This window comes from Chlorocebus sabaeus, chromosome 18 (genome assembly GCF_047675955.1).
Source record: "Chlorocebus sabaeus isolate Y175 chromosome 18, mChlSab1.0.hap1, whole genome shotgun sequence".
Lineage (NCBI taxonomy): Eukaryota > Metazoa > Chordata > Mammalia > Primates > Cercopithecidae > Chlorocebus > Chlorocebus sabaeus.
In genome coordinates this window covers 59,673,396-59,694,869 of record NC_132921.1, presented here as the reverse complement: position 1 = coordinate 59,694,869, position 21,474 = coordinate 59,673,396, and the positions used below count along the sequence as shown (strand labels likewise).

Genomic DNA, 21,474 nt, shown 5'->3' with positions numbered 1-21,474 from the left:
CAAGCCTGGTTCAGCTGTGTGTTCCCGAGAGGGCTCACGGTCACATTGTTGAGTGAGTGGGGGTGGATGCGTGGAGAGGGGAACCTGCCTGGCTGGGCTCTGGGCTCTGCCAGAGCCTGGGCGGCATCTGTGCTGCCCAAAGAGCCCACCCAGGGCCTCCCCGGGGCTCCTTAGGGTACCTGAAGGAGGGCAGCCTTCAGCCCTTTCCCTGCACGATCATCTCAGTTGCGTGGGTGCAGATTAAACAAAACATCAATTGCCTATTTACTGGTTACCTGAAAATGCTCTTCTACAAAGGAAGGCCCAAAGTGTGACAGAATGTGTTGAGATTCTCAGGATCCGAAGCCTATACATTGATTTCTGCCTGTGGAAGTTATCGCTAATGACAATTTAGATGTGCATACTTAATTTAGTAAATACTTCAGTGAGTGTTTTACTTTGGATTTAAAAGCTCAGAACATCATGCAGAGATAAACAGAGTAAATCTTTTAATTGCCGCCTCCTGTCTGTAGGGAGACCTGAGAGCAGTGCAAGGAGACCTGAGGGGCACTAATTTTATAGGTGGCCAACACATCAGTGAGTGTGACTTGTGCTTCTCGGTGCACCCCATTGAGTACATGCACAGAGTTAGTTGTGCTTTGAAGTGGGTGTAGGTATGGAAGGAACACATATGCATCTTGGGTGGGCTCAGGCACAAGGCATTTTGGGGTGACCCTGCCACTGGCTGGGCCTTGAGTGGGGGCCAGAGCTAGGACACTCAGCCTGCTCCTGGTCAGCTGAGCTGGGGTGCAGGTCAGGGTGCAGCCTCAGTGAAGGAAACTGGAGTGTCAGTCAAAAGCCCAGTAGCTCCCATTCATCAAGAACTGCCGTGGGCCTGGGACTTTACATGTGTCCCTTTCTTAGTTAATTGCTGTTTCCCATTTCATAGATGAACACACTGAGGCTCAAGGATTAAGGAACTTTCTTTCTTTTCTTTTTTTTTTCTGAGACGGAGTTTCACTCTTGTTATCCAGGCTGGAGTGCAGTGGCTCAATCTTGGCTCATTGTAACCTCTGCCTCCCAGGTTCAAGCGATTCTCCTGCCTCATCCTCTTGGGTAGCTGGGATTATAAGCATGCACCGCCACACCTGGCTAATTTTGTATTTTCAGTAGAGATGGGTCACCATGTAGGCCAGGCTGGTCTCAAACTCCTGACCTCAGGTGATCCACCCGCCTCGGCCTCCCAGAGTGCTGGGATTACAGGCATGAGCCACCATGCCCGGTCGGATTAAGGAGCTTTCTCAGACCCCGAAGCCTTTGGACCCCAGGATTGCAATTCGAGTGTCTGACTCTAGCCCCTAGGTGTTCTATGTAGAATTATACTCCCCTTTGGATGGGTAACATGGGGTTTCTGGTGCTGAGATCTGCAATGGGCAGGTGTGAGTCTGCCCCAGTCCAGCCTGGGACTCAGCACCTGGAGAGAGGCTAGGCCCGCTGCTCACCTGCCTGCTTTCTTAGGATTAACTGGGATTTCAGAGGGCTGTGCCTCAACCCATAGCACAGACACTTCAGAGCTCCAGCTGCAGGTGCCGTCACAGGGGCCTAGGCGAGCTCTGTCCCCTGAGTTACAGTGCTCCGCGGGGAAGTCCTGTCATTAATTGGCTACCTGTAAAATCAGTTCCCCGCCTCCTCAGCTTGCCTCTGCACTGCTCTCAGGTAAGACCAGTGCCGCCTCCACAGCTCTGGCTGACTCTTGAAAATCTGGCAATATTATGGAAATGGAAATTCACTGTTAGTTAATTGCAGAGTGAAACCACAGTTTCTGTAGAAAGTCCGGTATGTCATGAACGCAGAGGGCGATGGGTGTGCTTGGTTCACACACATCGATGAGTGCGAAGCTGAGAGTGTTCTGTGTTGTACTATTTTACAGTTGGAGAAGAGACAAGGAGGCTGTATGACGAGTTTTGTTTGTTTGTTTGTTTGAGACGGAGTCTCGCTCTGTCGCCAGGCTGGAGTCCAGTGGTGCGATCTCGGCTCACTGCAACCTCCGCTTCCCGGGTTCAGGCCATTCTCCTGCCTCAGCCTCCCAAGTAGCTGGGACTACAGGCAGCCGCCACCACGCCTGGCTAATTTTTGTAGTTTTAGTAAAGACAGGGTTTCACCATGTTGGCCAGGATGGTCCAGAATTCCTGACCTCAGGTGATCCGCCTGCCTCGGCCTCCCAACGTGCTGGGATTACAGGCTTGAGCCACCGTGCCCGGCCCACAAGTATTTTTCTTTTTTTTAAAGGATTTGAGTATCAAAAAATTAAGGAAGGTGGAAAATTGATGAAGCTGTTGAATAGTTTCCTACAAAAATGATCTTTCTGATTGTCTTATAAAAGCCAAACAAGCCAAAGGTATCAGAGTAGTTGGTCAGAAAAAGTACACACAAAATTAAAAACAAAAAACAACAAAACACCACGAAGTCGTTTCATTCTTTGTTCATTAGGGCAAATTAGAACATGGTTATGACTGCATGTTCCTAGGCTGTGTTTTGCCAAATGTAATAAAAAATAGACTTATCTTCATATTTTTAGTTCCATTTTAAGGAACAACCCCGTCAAACTTTTTCTGTCCATCCTGCTCCTCCAAATCATTTACTATCAAATGACAGTCTTCGTTCAGGTGGATTTATTTAAAGTCACCCCACCCTACCCTGCTCCCCATACCTGATCTTCTTAGTTAACTAGGACTTGTTCTTATTTCAGCCTGGCGACAGAAACTGGTAGACTGGGGAGGTTTTAGCAGGCGGGTTGCAATTCCTTAGCAGCCCAGAAGAGTTAATGTTTTGCATAATCATGCCACATATTTATTCTTTCTACCCAGTCTGTGATACTCTCCCAAAGGAGTAATTTCTTTCTTGTTTCTAGTTGCTTTTGAAATCATGACCATCCAGGGAGCATAACCTTTTTATTGCATCCTAATGATTTTGAAGTTGTTTTTAATAGGGTTTTAGATTTAATATTTATCAGTTACTGGATTCAAATCACTGATAGTGGAATACTTCACCGTATTAGCTAATGCCTTAGAAAAGCTGCACACAGCGCTCAAATTGTTCTATATATTATAAGAGGCACCTTGTCTTTTTGTGCGTGTGTGTGTCCTTGGGGAAAATGGCAGCATCAAAAGGATCAGTCACTTCCTTAATCATCACAAAGAGGCCGTCTAACCAGGAGAGTGCTCAGGGTTCAGCCAGCAAGGTGGGCCTTGCGCACAGGGCAGGAGCATGGCAGCCTCTTAGAGGCAGCTTTTGTCTGATCTTTTCTTAATGGACTTCGTGTTTTTGTTTTAGGGCAGTTTTAGATTTACAGAAATGTCTGATGAGTTCTGCAATGTAGTTTTAACTCCCAGATTTGCTCCTTCTTTCTGCAGACGGCGCCTCATCTCCCAGAGATCCTCCTTGGAGACCCTGGAAGATATTGAGGAGAACGCCCCTCTCCGGAGGTAATTTTCTGTTTCATTTGTGTATGTGTAAACAGCACACCATGACAGCCAGAGATTGATTTTGGTTTTTTAAGTTCTTGATCTATAGAATTAAATTTAAAAATAACCATCTGAATCCCACGGACTGTGGGACATCTCCTAGCGTCCAACCCACCTCTGAGGACCATTAGAACTAGACAACGTTAAATCCAATTACGTGTCGGAATAGCCCAGTTTGCGTGGAATTTGGGTGCTTCTCTTTCCGTGGCTTCTCTTCATTTGTAAACTGCTGCTTAATGGAGCAAGAGCCCCGCATTTGTCCCGGCCCGTCCCCCAGGTGCAGTCACACAGTGGTACAGTCCCGGACTTCATTCTCAGCAGGAGGGACGACAAGAACTCCTCAGGAGGTGACCATGATGTCGCTCCCTGGCTAGTTGCTAGGAAGCCCGATTAGGATAGTTGTGAGTGCTCTCTGGGGTCTGAAAGTGTTCTGTTTCTCCCTCGGGATTAGAAAAGTGCTTGCAAGGCATCTTTTTGGGTGACAGCCATTGCTGAGCTGTGCTGTGCTGTGCCGTGCCCGTGACTGGCAGGTTCCTCTCCTCTAACCCAGCCAGGCCCTCATGGAGGAGAGTGCACTCAGGTCCTGCACCCCCTTCCATCCTCACTGTAGCCCTGAGCTGGGTGGGGCAGCATGTGGGAGTGAGCCAGGAAGATGGGGCGCAGGGGCTTCCCGGGGACCACAAGGCAGGCGGCAGCAGGGAGGGCATCGGGAGGACGTGAGCTCCTGTGGACTTGCATCAGCTCCTCTTTGAACCCGCATCTGCTCCCTGCATGCCTTGGCCAGGCCAGGACTTGGGAGCGCCTGGCTCCTCCTTCTGAGCCTGGCAGGGTGCTGCTGTTGGGGACAACCTCCCCCTGGATCTGGCTCCTTCCCCACCTGAAGCTTCAGTCCCAGGGTAGAGCTCACGTCCACGGGCTCCGCCTGCATGAAGAGCAGAGGGCAGAGTGAGCGCAGACAGCTTGGGGTCACAGGGGAAGTGTCCAGCGACTATGAATTTTGTCACTGACATCATCCCAAAGAGAAAGGGCTGAACAGTCCGATCTTCACTTTTGGAGTCTTTTTCAAAGCGTGGGTAGCCTCCAGGAGCCTCTCACGATGTGTGGTATGTGGCTGTGTGGCAGACGTGGCCTGGGCACGAGTGTTACTCTGTGAGGAGCAGTGAAGTGGGAGAAAGCCATTTCCCTGCAGGAGTCATACGGAAGGCTACACTGACAGTCAGATGAGGGAGCTGGCCTCGGTCCACAATCTCAGCGAGCACGGAGGAGAGGTGTTCGCAGGCGCACTGAGTGGCTTTGGTGTTAGAGTGAGTGACCTCACAATCCGACCGAGGTTCTCCCTCACTCCTCCCACAAACGGGAAAATCCATGAATAACGTTGAGAAGCCCCTGGAGTTTCGAGAGGTTGCTAGAAGCCATGGTCCTTGGAACAACACGGTCGCTGTGAGCCGAAGGAAGCCAGGCGACTCGGTACAGGCTCAAAGGGCTCTTCCCTCTTCAGAAATTCCCAGGCAGGGCTCTCCAGCCTCGGGATGCAGTGTCCTTGAGTCTCGAGGTGTCGAGGAGAGGCCGGAGGAGGGACCTGGGTTCTGTGTTCCTGGTTGGTGCCCTGTCACCCCCCTTCACGGAATCCACCCAGACTGACCCTCAGCCTTGTGGTAGCACAAATGAGTGCAGTAAAAATGCTGTCGGCCTCAACCGTGACTTCCACCAGCTCTCACAGAATACTGCACTGAACCTCAAATCTTGTTATTATAAAATTTTAAGAATGTCAGAAATCAAAAGAGTTTTAGAAATCAAGTGTTTATTCCAGTAAGGGACATTTTTTTTTTAGTTTAAAAAAGTTCTCAGCCAGGTGCGTTGGCTCCCACCTATAATCCTAGCACTTGGGGAGGTGGAGGCAAGAAGATCGCTCAGTTCAGGAGTTCAAGACCAGCCTGGGCAATGTAGTGAGACCCCCCCATGTCTACAATCAATCAGTCAACACATAAATACATAAATAAATAAAGTTCTTGTATTGGCTGGGCATGGTGGCTCACACCTGTAACCCCAGCACTTTGAGAGGTTGAGGCAGAGGGCTTGCTTGAGGTTAGGAGTTTGAGATCATCCTGGGCAATGAAGTGAGACCCCCATCTCTACAAAAAAAAAAAAAAAGAAAAGAAAAGAAAGAAAAAATAACCAGGCACATGGATATACACCTGTAGCTCCAGCTACTCAAGAGTCTGAGGCAAGAGGATCGCTTGAGCCCGGGAGTTCGAGACTTAAGTGAGCTGTGCTCAACATTGCACTCTAGCCTGGAGTTTCTTAAAAAAGAAAACTTAAAAGAGAACTTAAAAAGCATAACTGTTCTCATTTTTACTTGGAAATTCGCTTATTCCTAGCAGTTATATTAGCATGGTGTAGAAGAAGAGACATTAGTTTGGGAGCCTGGAAACCTGAGTTCTTAGCCTGACTCTAACTGGGTATGTAGCATTGGAAATTGACTTAGTGTCTCTGGGGCCTCAGTTTTGCCATCTATAAAATGGGAAGACCAATTGGCTGATTGCTGAAGCCTTCCCCTGTCTGTGAAATGATGACACCAATAATGATGCTGAAGTATTTTGGGAACTGTGGGGGTGGAAGGCTGTTAGCCCAACGTGCTTTTAAGCTTAGCAGAAGAACAAATGGCTCCAAGGCATCTATTAGACCTTTTGCATAATTAAGTATATCCTGTAATCAGTGCTAACAAGAAAGAGCTAATCTTTCTTTAAATTAGTTTTTAATTTAATTCTATGCTAATTTAATTTTGCATCACTTAAAATGTATGGTTTTAAGTGGATGTTTACACATTGTTGCAGGCAGCTTTGAAATTAATTCGTTCTTTGCTTAACCTGCCGCAACCTGAGCGCCCAGTATTCCAGTTCCTTGGCAATTGTTGCCAACGCCACAATTCTCTTAAAGCATTTCTTAGATTCCCTGGTGATTTGGTTGAATGCTTAAAAGAAAAAGAAAAGCAAGACAACAAACAGCTTCCTTAATGAAGGGCTAGATTAGTATGGTGTGTGTGCAGTTAGAATTGGGTGCTGATAGGGAAATAAAAGATCTTTGTTAAGTTACCCTGTTAAAAGTCCTACTTTTCTGTAGCACATCATGGTTTGTTAGTGGATTTCCTGTATCTACCTGGAACTCCAAGAACTGAGCATGCATCATGAGAGGACTTGGACTGAGGAGTTTTGCATCTGCCTGGTGGTTACCTGGTGTCCAAAAATAAGGAGTTAAGCTATTTCTGCTAGTTGTCAGGAAAAACCTCTTATTTGTTTCGCCATCAGCACCTGCCCTGGTTTTCCAAACTGTCTGGGTGGATGGATGCCGGTGGCCGCAGCTGTTAAAGTGATCACGGCCTCACCTCCTTCCTTTGCTGGTGCAGACAGCCACCTGTGGCCCTTTTGTGGCTTTCCACTTCCAGAAGAAGGCTGAGGAATCTGGGGCCCTTCTTTCTGCAGGGAGCAGCTCAGGCCGTCCTTCCTCTGTGCTGGCGTCAATCCCAGCTTCCTGCAGCTGGGAGGTGGGAGGAAGGAGCAGAGTTTGCTGAGGTGGCAGGATCTGCGAGCTGCCTGAACCCGCGCACTGTCTAGCTCTTGGCCTGCTGCCCTCAGATTGGCTGGCCCAGGAAGCTCTACTCCTGGGAAAGGAAGCCGCGGAAGGGGTAATAAGGATGCTTCTGAACACTTGGCCCTATCCAGAAACCACTTTATGCTTTCAGGGATTCTCCTCTTTCCAGTGACTTGATGTTTCAAGACCCTTCTTTGTGTGTGTGTGACAGGTGGGAACTTTGAGTGGCCTGCAGATTCGAGCGGTCATTCTGGAGGAAGAAATGAGGCCATTTGGGGTTCTGGATCTGTTCCCAGAGAGCAAAAGGCAGAGCGAGGCCCTATCTCCTTGAACCTTGAGCCAATTAAATCTGGGTTTAGTGGACCAGGCACAGTGGCTCACACCTATAATCCCAGCACTTTGGGAGGCTGAGGTGGGAGGATTTTGAGGCTGCAGTGAGCGCACCACTGCAAGGTGCGACAGAGCAAGGCCTTGTCTTTATTTAAAAAAAAAAAAAAATGAAAATCCGAGTTTGAGGCCTGGATTTGGGGGGGAGGTGTCAATCCCATCCCCACTCTAAGCCCTCCTGAAAGCACAGGAAGCATCTACTGAATGTCCTCAAACGGGGCTCTGCAAGCCTTTAAAAGAATCTTTCTTTTTTTTTTTTCCAGACAGAGTCCTACTCTGTCACCCAGGCTGGAGTGCAGTGGCATGATCTTGGCTCACTGCAACCTTGGCTTCCGCGGTTCAAGCGATTCTCCTGCCGACAGCCTCCCGAGTAGCTGGGATTACAGGCACACACCACCACACCAGGCTGATTTTTGTATTTTTAGTAGAGACGGGGTTTCACCATGTTGGCCAGGCTGGTCTGGAACTCCAGACCTCAGTTGATCTGCCCTCCTCGGCCTCCCAAAGTGCTGCGATTATAGGCGTGAGCCACCACAGCCAGCCCAGAATCTATCTTTAGAGTCAAGAATCAGGTCACAGGCACCATGTCCCATGGCAGAAGCTGGCTCCTGTGGCCCAGGTCAGAAAGGTTTTCCGGTAGCAAAACCCAAAATCAAAAAGTCACGGCCCCTTTTATCTAGAATAAACTTGAGACTCTTGTTTGTTGAGCATTTTGCTTTTCTGTCGTTGTGATTGTGGTTTTGCAACTTAAAATTTGCCAGGTGAAAACACTACACAGAAGTAAGGTCTCCTTGGCCTATGGTTTGTTTTGCCAGTCCTATAGTACAGGCAAATGTTGTATACTCCAGCAAAACAAAACTTTTAAAAAACTTGAATCCAAGCCATTTTAGTTCAACACATGTTTATTTAAAATTTATCTTAAAAACAAAACAAAACAAAAACAGCAACTAGCTGGGTCTCTGATTTCTCATTCAGTGTAAAGCTGTGACCTCCCAGGCATAGCGGGTCAAGCTGAAACTTAAGGCAGCTGTCCAGGTAATTCAGGCCAAAATCTTGTTACAGAAGAAAAATGATTCAGGCTTGTTTTTGAACTGAATTTTCCGGTGTTTCCCTACCCCCTTTAAATGTACAGTTTTTGATTCCCTTTCCCTTTGTTGATACGGGAGGATTCTTTTTAAGATGACAATAAAGAATAATGTCTTTGGAATCTGCATAGGTTTTTTGTTTTTTGTTTTTTGTTTTAATGCAGGGGACAATATTCTTGATTAGTTGACTTTTTAGAGACCCATATAAAATAATATCAGTATTATCAAGAAGTTGTCTTATCATTGGGCCTTTTTTAAGCTTCCTTGTTTCCAGCCGTGTTGTCTTCATTATCCCCGCAGACTCCTGCCTCCTTTGGGGTGACTCAAACCATTTGTCTGGTCCTTCCTTCCTGTCTTTATGTGGAGATGTCTCAGCTGTCCAGCAGGCAACTGACTGTGTTTTCGAATTCACTTCGTTTTTCAGATGTCGAACTCTCTCAGGTTCACCCAGACCAAAGAATTTTAAGAAGATTCATTTTATCAAGAACATGCGGCAACACGATACCAGGAATGGCAGGTACTACATTCACACAAAAACGGCTGCCAGCACCAGTGGGTGGGGACAGGGATGGGACGAGGGGACAGTTTTAGTGTCCAAAACTCAGCAAACCCAAGCCCACACTTGTAAGATGAATAGGATCTCATGGAACCTTCCCCGACAATTTCCACCCCACTCATGCCAGAATCACCAAAAGGAATCTGTAGAGAATAACGAAGACTCCTAAGGCAGAGTGAGATGTTCAGACCAGAAACAAACTGAGTTTTTGAGAGCACACAAAGGATTTTTATAGAAACCTTTGAACAGAAAAACAGTTGAGTTTTGGGGAGTTTTTATTTGTTTTTTTTTCTGCTTTGTTGGTTTTGTTTTCGTTTTTCACCACCACTGTGTGCTCTGGTCAATAAATGCCCTCCCAGATCTGCACCTGAACTTAGTTTGGGTCCTGACTTTGACTCCCTTTAGGAGAGTAGAATCATGACTTTGCTGGCAGATTCTTCCTCAGTGCTGATCCCGATTCCTGGGTCAGCCAATATCTGGAGTATGTGTTTCTCTGGCTCTTCAGTTGCTCGTTTGGGAAGCACCATTACATAAAACTGGTTGAAATTTATATGACTGTGATATTAAAACCTTCCAGACAACAGATAGAATCATTGTTGCCAGCATGCTCACAATTGAAAGGCTAAGTCCTTTCATCTCAGCTCCAATGGTGCATGGGACAGAGTCCAAGACCTCTGGGGTCCCCGATACTCTGTAACCCTTGGGGTCGGTTGCTCCCCACTGACTTGAATGGGTGAATTAGAGACGCCATCCAGAGCTGAGGTCCTGCTGCAGAAGACTCTCTTGTTTGATCTCCTAATTTATAGAAGACCATATGGGCCTCACTGATACTCTCTAATCCATACAAAATGAAAATTGCTAAAAAGTCTTTTAGTTAGACTCATTAAGGCCCAGCATGACTGTAAGTTGGTGGTATAAAATACCCTGTACAGCCTGTATAATAACACACAACAATTACAGTTTTTACAGGCTTGTTATCTTGAAGTTTATGCCTAGTTTTAAAGCCTTGTAAGGACAGGGAACATGATTTTATAACATTTGCAATGGTTTCAGAAGAGCAAAGTTGAGATTTCCAAATGATTTTTACATCGTCAGTATATGTTCATATTTTAAGTACAATGCTTTTAGTTTAAATTGACCAAGTTATTTGTTAAATCGAATACTCTTTCTCTCGCTCTCACCCTTACTTTCGCTGACACTTAAGAATTATTGTGCTTTATTTAACCACTGCTGTTGTTTTCTTGTGAGGCTTTTGCTTAAAGAATACAGAGCGTACTCATGCCATCTTAGTGTAATTATCTATCATTGATTTACATTTATGTTTTGTTCATGATCTCTTTAACCATAACATAAATGTAGAAAGCCTTTAATTTCTCCATGAAATCAATGACAAAGCCAAAGGAATGGGTCAAGCGAATAGTGTTCCCACCTCTGATGCTAGCTGGCAGGGCACAAAGTCAGATAATTACCCCAGCATGGTTAGGTAGTGAGAGGATACAGTTAATAAAAGACTTAGATTAGTGATATTTCCAAAGAACATTACGGAACCACCTTCCCCAGCACACTCTTGACCTAGGAGAACATAAACAGCAAAGCCTGCAATTGCTGGCAGTTCTGCTGGGGAGTTTTCAGGGGGAGGCAAGGGGATTCTTAGCTTATCTGAACATCTGAGAATTGGAATTTAGGGCAGGAAAGAGAGCTGTAGGGCCTGTGTGGGAACCGCAGGCTGTAGGCTGAGGCGATGGCCAAATCGTATGCCCAGGTGAGAGCTGGTTTTCTTGTGCAACGGGCAGATGAAAGGGCTGGCAGGAGGGGCTGGCCCTCCCACTTGAGATTTATTAGCAAGGAGGGATTGTCGTTAGATGAAAGCAAGAGCCTGGGAGGAAGCCAGGAAGAAAATACGATTTCTGAGGTGACAGAAGGAAATTGTAGTCAAGAGCTGAGGAATGAGAGGACATGACCCAGCCTTTCGAGAGAGGAACGCAGAAGTTGTGCCCCACAGCCGCTGGGCAGCAGGAGCAGAATCTCCTGCTGGTGGCAGCCAGGGCATTGGGTGAGCCCAGTCCCTGAAATGACAGGTAGGAGAGGTTCTGGTCGTGATCTCAGAGGGAGGGACCCGTGTGCTGGCTTAGGGGTCGCTGATCCACCCACCTCAGAAATGGGAGGTGAGTGTGTGGCACCTGCACAGTTCCCAAGGCCCTTGCAGGCTCCCTCGCAGCCTGTGCAGTCTAAGTCACGTCTGTGCATCGGGCTGTGCCCAGTTTGTGAGTCTCCTTGGGACCCCTGATCAGCACAGCCCAGCCTCTCCGTCTGCAGGCCAAGTCCACGGCTCACTCACTGTTCTGGCCCTGAAAACCCTGGCATGGAGGCTCCCACGTCCCCAGACCTGCTGACCGTGTGATAGAGGCCCCAGTGTTGAGGAGGATTTGGACTTCTCGTCTCAGCAAGGACCAGAGTGTAGCTCAGGAAATAAGCAGGGAGCCTCTATTGTGATACTCAGGTCTGACCTAACCAAGAGTTTCAAGCATATTTTGAGACAGAAAGGAGAAAACATGCTTTTAAAACTGAGAACCAGACATCATAAAAGACAATACTTGTGGCATTGGAAAAACAAAAAACTTAAGTATACCTCGTAATCAATATCAGAGTGGCTACTTAGAAATAAACCTTGGGGCCTGAGACGGCTCCATGTTCACCCGTGAGGAATGGCTTCACCCTGTGACGCTGGACCACAAATCCCAGCCAGCATGCAAAGTGGAAGTGAACGCCTTCCGCAGAAGCATGTGGTTGCAATGCAGGATGGAGTTTGCCTTCTGTAAAAACTGTTCATCTGTCTGGCATCTGAATTCCGTGAGGCTGGCGTTGGGACCTTCTAGAGGGCTTGGTGTGCGGATAACAGTGCGGAGAAGCCAGGCTGAGGGTGCTCTGGGGTCATGCTGCATATCGCTGGGCCAGGTGGAGGCTAAGGACAGTGCCCGACAGATCACAGACCAGCCAGATGGAGCGGAGGGAACGTCAGTGCCACTGCTAGAACCAGAGCGTGCGGAGCTCTTGGCTGGCCCTGCTGGGTGTTTCGTCTCCTCGTGGGTAGGGGAAGCCATGAGGGATGCTGCTCTCAGCTCCAATTCTGCCTTAACACAGAAGGCAGGCCAGTCCTCAGGACCCGGAGGGAGGTCATGCTGGATTTCATAGCTGGAAAGGAACCCTGGATTTTAGGAACACGGTCGCAGAAAGTTTAGACTAAGAAGTAATTTCTTCTGGCTTGGAGCATATTTCCAGAAGACAAAGTTACGAGGGTAAGATGATAATAGATGCCTTGATTGAGTGCTTGCTGGATGCCAGCCAGGCTCTAAGTGTTTAACATGCATTGTGTCAGGCCAGATGGGGTGACTCACGCCTGTAATCCCATCACTTTGGGAGGCTGAGTCAAGCAGATTGCTTGAGTTCAGAAGTTTGAGACCAGCCTAGGCAGCCCAGGCATGGTGGTACGTGACTGTGGTCCCAGCTATTAGGGAGGCTGAGGTGGGAGGATCGCTTGAGTCTGGGGGATGGAAGTTGCCGTGAGCCAAGATCAGACCACTACACTCCAGCCTGGGTGACAGAGCAAGACCCTGTCTCAAAAACAAAAGCAAATACAAAAACAAAAACCCAAAATACAAACATGCTTTGTTTCATTAACTCAGAACTCAGTAGGTGTTCGTCAAATAAATGAGTAGAGATGCCTTTCAAGTGAGTTTGTCTTCAGGACTAGATCTCGAGGAATGGAAAGAATTTAGAAATACAAATAATCCTTGAAACAATCTAAGTAGGGCATTACTGTCTTGTGGCAGACAGAGTAACGGCCCTCAGAGATGTCCACGTCCCATCCCCGGGACCTGTGGCTGTGTTAGGTTACATGGCAGAGGGGAACTAAGGCACAAATGAGCTGACCTTTAAATGGGGGTTTATCCTGGACTATTCATGTGGCCCCAGTATAATTACAGAGCCCTTAAAAGTGGAAGAAAGAGGCAGGATCGTCAGTGTCAGAGAGATGCAATAGGAGAAAGACTCCTCTGGCTTTGCTGGCTTTGAAGATGGAGGATGAAGCCATAAACCAAGAAATGCAGGCAGCCGCTAAGAATCTGGAAAAGGCAATGAAAGCCAATTCTCCCTACAGCCTCCCGTGGGAACCACCGCTACTAACACCTCAATTTTAGCTCCATGAGTCCCATTTCCAAGTTCTGACCTCCAGAATTGTAAGATAATATGTTTGTGTTGTTTTAAGTCACTAACTTTGTGGCAGTTTGTTCTGCAACTGCAGAAAACTAAAACACTGATGATCCCAGTTTACAGAGGAGGAAACTGGAGCTCGCAGCTAAGAGTAGGAAGTAGAATTCACATCCAGGCATCAGATTGCGAAGTTCATTCTCTCCATTGATGAGAATGTGAGAGATAAAAATCCATATGCAGTAAGATAGTGTGTCATGGTGGACTATGAGAAAATTCCCTCTTGCATTCTGATTTTTACAAATCATTAGCTTAAGGCCAAGGATTAATTTTTAAAATGGCTTAAGCAAACTTACAAGAATGGGGTGAGGGAGGCTAAAGTCTAGGTGAGCTCAAGATTGTTAACAAGAAAATAAATTTGGAACTGTCATGCATTGCTGACGGAATATAAAATGGTGCAGACACTGTGGGAAAGTTTGGTGGTTCTTCAAAAAGTTAAACATAAAATTACCATACAATTAATTAATTGCTCATTGTAATTAATCACCTAGCAATTAATTGCTAGTTGTATACCCAGAAGAATTGAAATAGGTATTCAGACAGATATTTTATACACCAATGCAGTGTTATTCACAATAGCTAAAAGGTGGAAACAACCCCAGAGTCTCAGCATATACGTGGGTAGACCATGTGGTATATCCATACAATGGAATAGTATTCAGCCATGAAAAGGAATAAGCACTGATACATGCTACAATATGGATGAATCTTGAAAATAAGCTGAGTTAAATGAGCCAGTCACAAAAGGTCAAATGTCATATGACTCCATTGAATTGAAATATCCAGAATAGTCCATAGAGACAGAAGGTAGGTAAGAGGTTACCAGGGGTTAGGGCAAGAGGGAATTATTGCTTAATGAGTACAGAGTTTCTGTTAGGGGTGATGGAAAAGTTTTGGAAATACACAGTGATGATGGTTGCCCAACATTGTGCATGCACTTAATGACGCTAAATTGCACACTGATTAAATGGCATTTTATGTTTTATATATGTGTATATGTATATTTTTCCCACAATAAAATAAAACACCACTAATAGCCATAGGCTGTTACTATTAAGACCACGTTCAGAAGCGGAAGGGAAAGGATGGCGAATTTCCTGGGATGATGGCACAGGGTCAGCAGATGTCAGCTGCTGCCTGCTTTTAACTTCCTTACCAAGTAGAACTGGAAGTGTAGACTCTAAACAAAGCCACGTGCCAGGCACACAGTAGGCACTCAGCAAGTGTTTATTGAATAAACAGGCCTTTTAAGTGAATTTTAGTCATCAGGGCTAGATCCTGGAGAATAGAAAGAATTTGGAAATACAAATGATCTTTAAAGTGCCATGGAGAATGAACGAAGTTCTAAGTCTGATACCAGGCAAAAGTTGGCTTTCAGTGGAAAACAGTGTGAGGGTAATGGGAGAGGGTAGAATTTTTTTTTTTTTTTTGACATGGAGACTCACTCTGTCGCCCAGACTGGAGTGCAGTGATGCAATCTCGGCTCACTGCAAACTCCGCCTCCCGGGTCCACGCCATTCTCCTGCCTCAGCCTCCTGAGTAGCTGGGACTAAAGGCGCCCACCACCGTGCCTGGCTAATTTTTTTGTATTTTTTTTTAGTAGAGACGGGGTTTCACCATGTTAGCCAGGAAGATCTCGATTCCCTGACCTCGTGATCCGCCCGCCTCGGCCTCCCAAAGTGCTGGGATTACAGGCGTGAGCCACCCGTGTGGCCAGGAGAGGGTAGATTTTAATAATCATAGACTGGCAAGCCTAGAGCTGATGCTTAGCAGAGTTTGAGAACAGATGGTTTGTGTGGAGGTTGCTAACAGTCAACATGAGTTCACTAAGAAACAGGTCATGTCCCATCAGCTTCGATTCCTCATTGATGGAATAACTTGGTTAGTAAAGTGAGGAAGTGTCTGGACATTACATTTGTAGATTGCATCAAAATGTCAGACTATTCCTCACTATCGCATGTCCCTGTAGATAGCATGGTGAGAAGGGCCAGGTGATTGTAAAGCTGGAGTTTCTGCAGGTGGCTGAAATTTGTGAGCTGATTATCATCAGCCTGAGGGCAAGTTTGAGTAGAACAGCACGTGGTATTCCCATTCCCATTCCCGCCAGCGTTATCTCCTGCAGTGCAGACAGTGATTGGAGTAAAGGCCCAGAAGCCTCGTTGTCAGCCATGTGGAAAGCTAAAAGCAGGGAGAGCAGAAGCAGGAAGGAGCATTACAGATGAGAACCAAGATCCAGATACTTCATTCACTGGAAATGCTAGAGCCAGTCCACCGAGATTAAACTGAGCAAGAATAAATGTAATTCAGGTGGACTACTGATTATAGCACAGGATATAGATTTTTTAGTACACATGAAAAGTATTTGGCATTTAGGACAGTGTGTTCCACCCCAGGCTCACAACGCAATGCCAACACAGAGGGAGCTAATTTAGTTTGTCTGGATGGAAGGCTAGTATCGCGGAAGGCTGGTGTCGCCTTTGCACCCAACCAGGGCAGATCCCATTGGTGGTGCTGCCATCATGCATGTCATGTCATAGGAAGCTAGATGTATATTACGATGGTCCCCTGGCAGTGGACTTTGTGGGAGGAATTGTGATGAACCTTGGAAATAAGCTGAGTGAAGTGAGCCAATCACAAAAGGTCGCATGTCATGTGACTCCATTTAGATGAAATAACCAGAATAGTCCCTACAGACAGAAAGTAGATAAGAGGTTACCGGGGTTTAGGGCAAGAGGAATTATTGCTTAATGACTCTCCCGATACAAGGTGCCCAATAATAAGGCAGTTCCTTGACTACATGCCCTGTAGGAACATATGTCCTCAGCCCACCCCACACGTTTGCTGGCACCTAGTCTGTGACTATTGGGATGTATCCATGAATAAAACAGGTTACATCCCAATAGGGAGGGAAATGATAAACGTGCACAGGTGAAAGATGAGATGATGTGCCATGGAGAGAGACTGAGGCAGCCAGAGGTGGGGAAGGACACTCTAGGGCGATGGGGAGACCTGGGAGCAGAGGTGTGAGGGAGGTGAGGGAGGTGAGGGAGCCAGCCCTGGGGCTGTCCCAGTGGGGAAGCACATTCGCCCTGATGGAACAGCAGTCATGGAGACACTGAGGCGGAAGGGACGGGGTGTGTTTGAGGAACTGTAGGAAAACTCACATGGTGGAGGTGAGCGAGAGGAAGGAAGGAAGGCGAGATGAGCTCTGAGAAGTCGGTAGTCTGGTTGTGAGCAAGGTGGGAACCACGCAGCGTGCTGAGCAGAGGTGCGAGTGATATGACTCGCCTTGGAACACAATCACTCTGGGTAACCAGAAGTCAGGGGTGGGCATTGCAGGTCATTTTGGTAACCTTATCTTTCCTGTAGAAAGAGAGTGGGTGGGTATTATCTTCTAAAAGAGTTAATTTTGATATGAAGTTCAAAAGCAACTCAAGATCTTTTTGAAAAGCTGGTCACAAATGTCTGAGCAAGCCTTTTGTCAAAGAAGAGCAGTGGCTGGTGGCCCAATGCCACAGCATCTGGAACAGGCCTTTGAACCTCCTGCTGAGGAGGGCAGTTGGCAAGTGGAAGCTGCTGCTTATTGTAAAAGGAGAGCCAGTCACCATGGGCTCTAATCTGCATCTTCACTGAGAACCCTACTGTGTGCCACAGAGTGGAGGCTAAACAGAAGTAAAGACAAAGATCTCAGTTCCCGGCCATAAGATATACCTTTGAAGATGACAGACATTTACACAGCCTCACTCATTGCTGGCTAGGAAGGACTGACTCATCCGAAGGACAGCTAGGATTCTGAGCATAAAGACTGGAGACACTCGGCTGGGCGCAGTGGCTCAAGCCTGTAATCCCAGCACTTTGGGAGGCCAAGACGGGCGGATCACGAGGTCAGGAGATCGAGACCATCCTGGCTAACACAGTGAAACCCTGTCTCTACTAAAAACTATATTAAAAAAAAAAAAACCAGCCAGGCGAGGTGGCGGGCGCCTGTAGTCTCAGCTACTTGGGAGGCTGAGGCAGGAGAATGGCGTAAACCCGGGAGACGGAGCTTGCAGTGAGCTGAGATCCGGCCACTGCACCACAGCCTGGGCGACAGAGCGAGACTCCATCTCAAAAAAAAAAAAGACTGGAGACACTCGGCCGGGCTTGGTGGCTCACGTCTGTAATCCCAGCACTTTGGTAGACCAAGGCAGATGGATCACGAGGTCAGGATATCGAGACCATCCTGGCTAACACAGTGAAACCCAGTCTCTACTAAAAATACAAAAAATTAGCCCGGTGTGGTGGCGGGTGCCTGTAGTCCCAGCTACCTGGAAGGCTGATGCAGGAGAATGATGTGAACCCAGGGGCGCAGAGCTTGCAGTGAGCCAAGATCGTACCACTGTACTCCAGCCTGGGAGACAGAGCAAGACTCCATCTCAAAAAAAAAAAAAAAAAAAAAAAAAAGACTAGAGACACTCAGTGACTTTTGACTTTTGTGACATTTATGTCTAGTGCCCCTCATAGTCCTGTTAAGAAAGGACCTTTCGTCTTGATGCTCACCGTTCTTGAGACTCATAAACCTTTGTCTTGAAGAGCGACAGAGCCCTCGTTTCACGTGGGTGTCTCCTCCCTCTGTCACGTGCCTGCGTGGGCTTTACTGGGTGTCCTTTTGAAGTCATCTGGGTATTGAATGTTGGCATGGCATGCAGGAGATGGCTTCATGTACCCTGGAAGTGCCGCCTCGTGGGTCTGCTTCGAGAATCATCTCATGGTGAACAGGTAGAGAAATGTCCTCAGCAGTGAGTTGACTGAGCTATCTCCTCCCTTGGGAGGAATTTTCAAAGAGATGTAAAAGGATTTGAGATGGGAGTGGATAAAGAACTGAGCCACAGTGTTTTCTCTTTAAAGTATGAACTCAATAGGATAACGTTAAAACAAAAGCCTTCAGCACCCTTTATCTGCATTTTAAAGGAAGATGGTAAAAGTCCAGTGGCTGAAGTCAAGCTGGAGCCTTTCCTTGTTGCACCAAAACGTTTTGGAGGGAAAGAGGGGATGGGTCATAACTAAATTAAGACCTTGTTTGTGATCTCATCAGTTCCAAGCTGTCAGCCTAATTTAGTTTGAAAAACGACTTGGAGGAAGTGGCATGTTTCAAAAAATAAAACGGCTCGTTACCAGCCCCAGACTGGCCTTTTTGAAAAAAGAAAAATGTCATTGCCTTTTCTCCCTGAAACGAACCCATCCATTTTGATAGAAGTCAGGCATCTTCTCTGAGGCACCTTGCAACATGGACCCTTTCGTGAGCTGGCTTTTTTTCTTCTCGGAGATTTTGTTTTTTTGTGAAAAGTCTAGCACCTGCCAACCCCTCAGTGGCAGAAGGCGACAGGAAGCATCTTTATCCTCGTCATCATCGGTGTTGATGATCAGTTCTTAACTTCAGTCTAGGGGGACAGGGAGTGGACAGCCTAAAGAAGCCTCCAGGACTCCCCAGACCTCACTGGGGCTCCAGTTCTAGGCTCTTCCTTCAGTGAGATGGCCCCCAGAGCTGCTCACAAGTCTGACTGACCATTGCATTTCCGTGGCTTTATTTGCCTGGCACTAAGTGGAGGGAGCAGAGAGAGGAGCTGGCATGCAGGGCAGTCACTCGGCACTGAGAATGCTGGTGCCCAGTTCCCAGCAGTGTGCTGGGTCAGCACCACACACGCCTGGTTTTATTCATGCCTCTTTAAACAGCATGGAGGTGAGGCTGGCTGCTTCTGTAGTGCTGCACGAGGCTTTTGAGATAAATGATTTTCAGTCAATAGAGTCAATAGCAGCTGTGCTCCGTGCCTCGTGCTTATGTACATGTTTGCAACTGAAAAGCTCATAGCCTGCAGGTACTTGTTGCTGCTTTTCCACCAGTTTGATTTGAAGAAGTAAAAGCAATCACAGAGGAAAGGTACAAGAGTTGGAAATTGTTTCAGATTGGACAGAACCTTCCCTTGGTGTTTGTATTCGTCTGTTCTCACGCTGCTAATAAAGACATACCTGAGACTGGGTAAAAACAAAGAGGCTTAATGGATTCACAGTTCCATGTGGCTGGGGAGGCCTCACAATCATGGCGGAAGGCAAAAGGCACATCTTACGTGGCGGCAGGCAAGACAGAATGAGAGCCAAGCAAAAGGGGTTTCCCGTTATAAAACCATCACATCTCATGAGACTTATTCACTACCACGAGAATAGTATTCGGGAAACGGCCCCCATGATTCTGTTATCTACCACCGGGTCTCTCCTACAACACGTGGGAATTACGGGAGCTACAATTCAAGATGAGATTTGGGTGGGGACACAGCGAAACCCTATCCGGCGGTTCTGTTTCAATCTTCTGCTTAGCCTGGGAGCCCAGAGGAGACGTCAGTCCTTGGTCTCCACCATTGGTCTGCAACACGTTGAGAAGAAAACAGTAATTTTAGCTAGCAGATGACTCAGGGCTGGACCACACTTCAGGCTGCAGCTACCAGGGCTGTTCTGGCTGAGCAGGAGGGGAGGGGATTCCAAAAGGATTTCCTGACTTCTTTTTTTTTTTTTTGAGACGGCGTCTCCCTCAGTCACCCAGTCAGGAGTGCAGTGGTGTGATCTTGGCTCACTGCAACCTCCATCTCCTGGGTTCAAATGATTCTCCTGCCTCAGCTTCCCAAGTAGCTGGGATTATAGATGTCTGTCACCACACCCAGCTAATTTTTGTATTTTTAGTAGAGATGGAGTTTCACCGTGTTGGCCAGGCTGGTCTTGAACTCCTGACCTCAGGTGATCTGCCCACCTCAGTCTCCCAAAGTGCTGGGATCACAGGCTTGAGCTACCACACCCAGCCGGACATTCTCACTTCTGTGACACCAAACTCCTCTTGTTCTCCCCTTACCTTAGCCCCCAAAATTCCTGTGTTGAGGTCCTAACTCCTTGTACCTCAGAATGTGAGTTTATTTGGAAACAGAGATGCGGCAGATGTAATTCACTAAGATGAGGTTATACTGGAGTAGGGTGGGCCCTAATCCAATACGACTGTTATCCTTATAGAAAGAGGAAATTGAAGCCAGGTGTCGTGGCTCACATCTATAGTCCCAGCAGTGCGGGAGACCGAGGCAGGAGGATCACTTGAGCAAAGGAATTCAAGGCAGCAGTGAACTGAGATCATGGCACTGCCCTCTAGTCTGGGTGACAGAGCAAAAGCCTCAGTCTCTTGAAGTAAGGGAAAACTGGAGCACAGAGGCACACGGGGGGAATGCTATGTGAAGATGGGAGCGATGCTGCCACAAGCCATGGAGCCACCAGTAGCTGGGAGACAGGCCTGGAGCAGACCCTCCCCAGTGCCTTCAAATGGAGCGTGGGCCTGCTGACGCCTTGATCTTGGACTTCTGGCCCCCCGAACTGTGAGACAATGTATTTCTGTTGTTTAAGCCACCCAGTTTGTGGTGCTTTGACTTGGAGAGCTTTTCTGCCCATGTGACACTGCCTGCCTTCCTCCCGCCCCATCCCAGACCCTCCTTGCTCCTATCCCACTCCACTCCTGTGAGTGCTCCTCCTCCATGCCGTGGCTGCAATCCCCACGTTAAGCTGGGGACTCCCAAACCCTGACTTCCCCACAGGGCTTAGGAGGCCTTTCTCCAGCCGGCCTCACAGTTGGACTAACACTTCTCCCCCATGCCACCCTCATCTCTGCTGAATTATTCACAGTAATCGCTGGGTTAGGGGAAAAGGTTAGTAAATGCCAAAGGAAATGCCCACAGAAGTCTCCTACACACTTAGATGTTGTGCTGGCATTTCAGCCCATGAGTGATGGTCCATTCTGCAGCTTTCCATGCCGTGCCTTTCCTTTGTGTGGGGTCCACAGATCAGAGTCTGTCTGTGGCATCGACTTCCTTATGTCCTCATTGTCCCCACCCATTGCTGGGATGTCCACATGGGACTTCACAAAAGTGACCCAAGAATCTGAGTGCAAAATCTGTTTGGATGTTTACAACTTTTTCCTAATCTTTTGCAGTCTTGCTCATACCTATTTCAACTGTAGTTTTTTTTTTTTTTAATGACTTGCCTTGTGTGAATATTTTTTAATGCATCCAGTATTAAGAAGAAA

The 21,474-nt window shown here is 47.3% G+C and overlaps 1 protein-coding gene across 2 annotated transcripts in view; it reads left to right on the top strand.

Annotated features, from left to right (window-relative positions):
• The window catches only part of CABLES1 (Cdk5 and Abl enzyme substrate 1), a 123,394-nt gene that overhangs the window by 51,028 nt on the left and 50,892 nt on the right, over positions 1-21,474 (top strand). For both annotated transcript variants that reach the window (XM_007974464.3, XM_007974463.3), the window contains exons 2-3: positions 3,393-3,464; positions 8,988-9,080. In XM_007974464.3, coding sequence (XP_007972655.1) covers positions 3,393-3,464; positions 8,988-9,080 — 165 coding nt within the window. The remainder of the gene's footprint in view (positions 1-3,392; positions 3,465-8,987; positions 9,081-21,474) is intronic.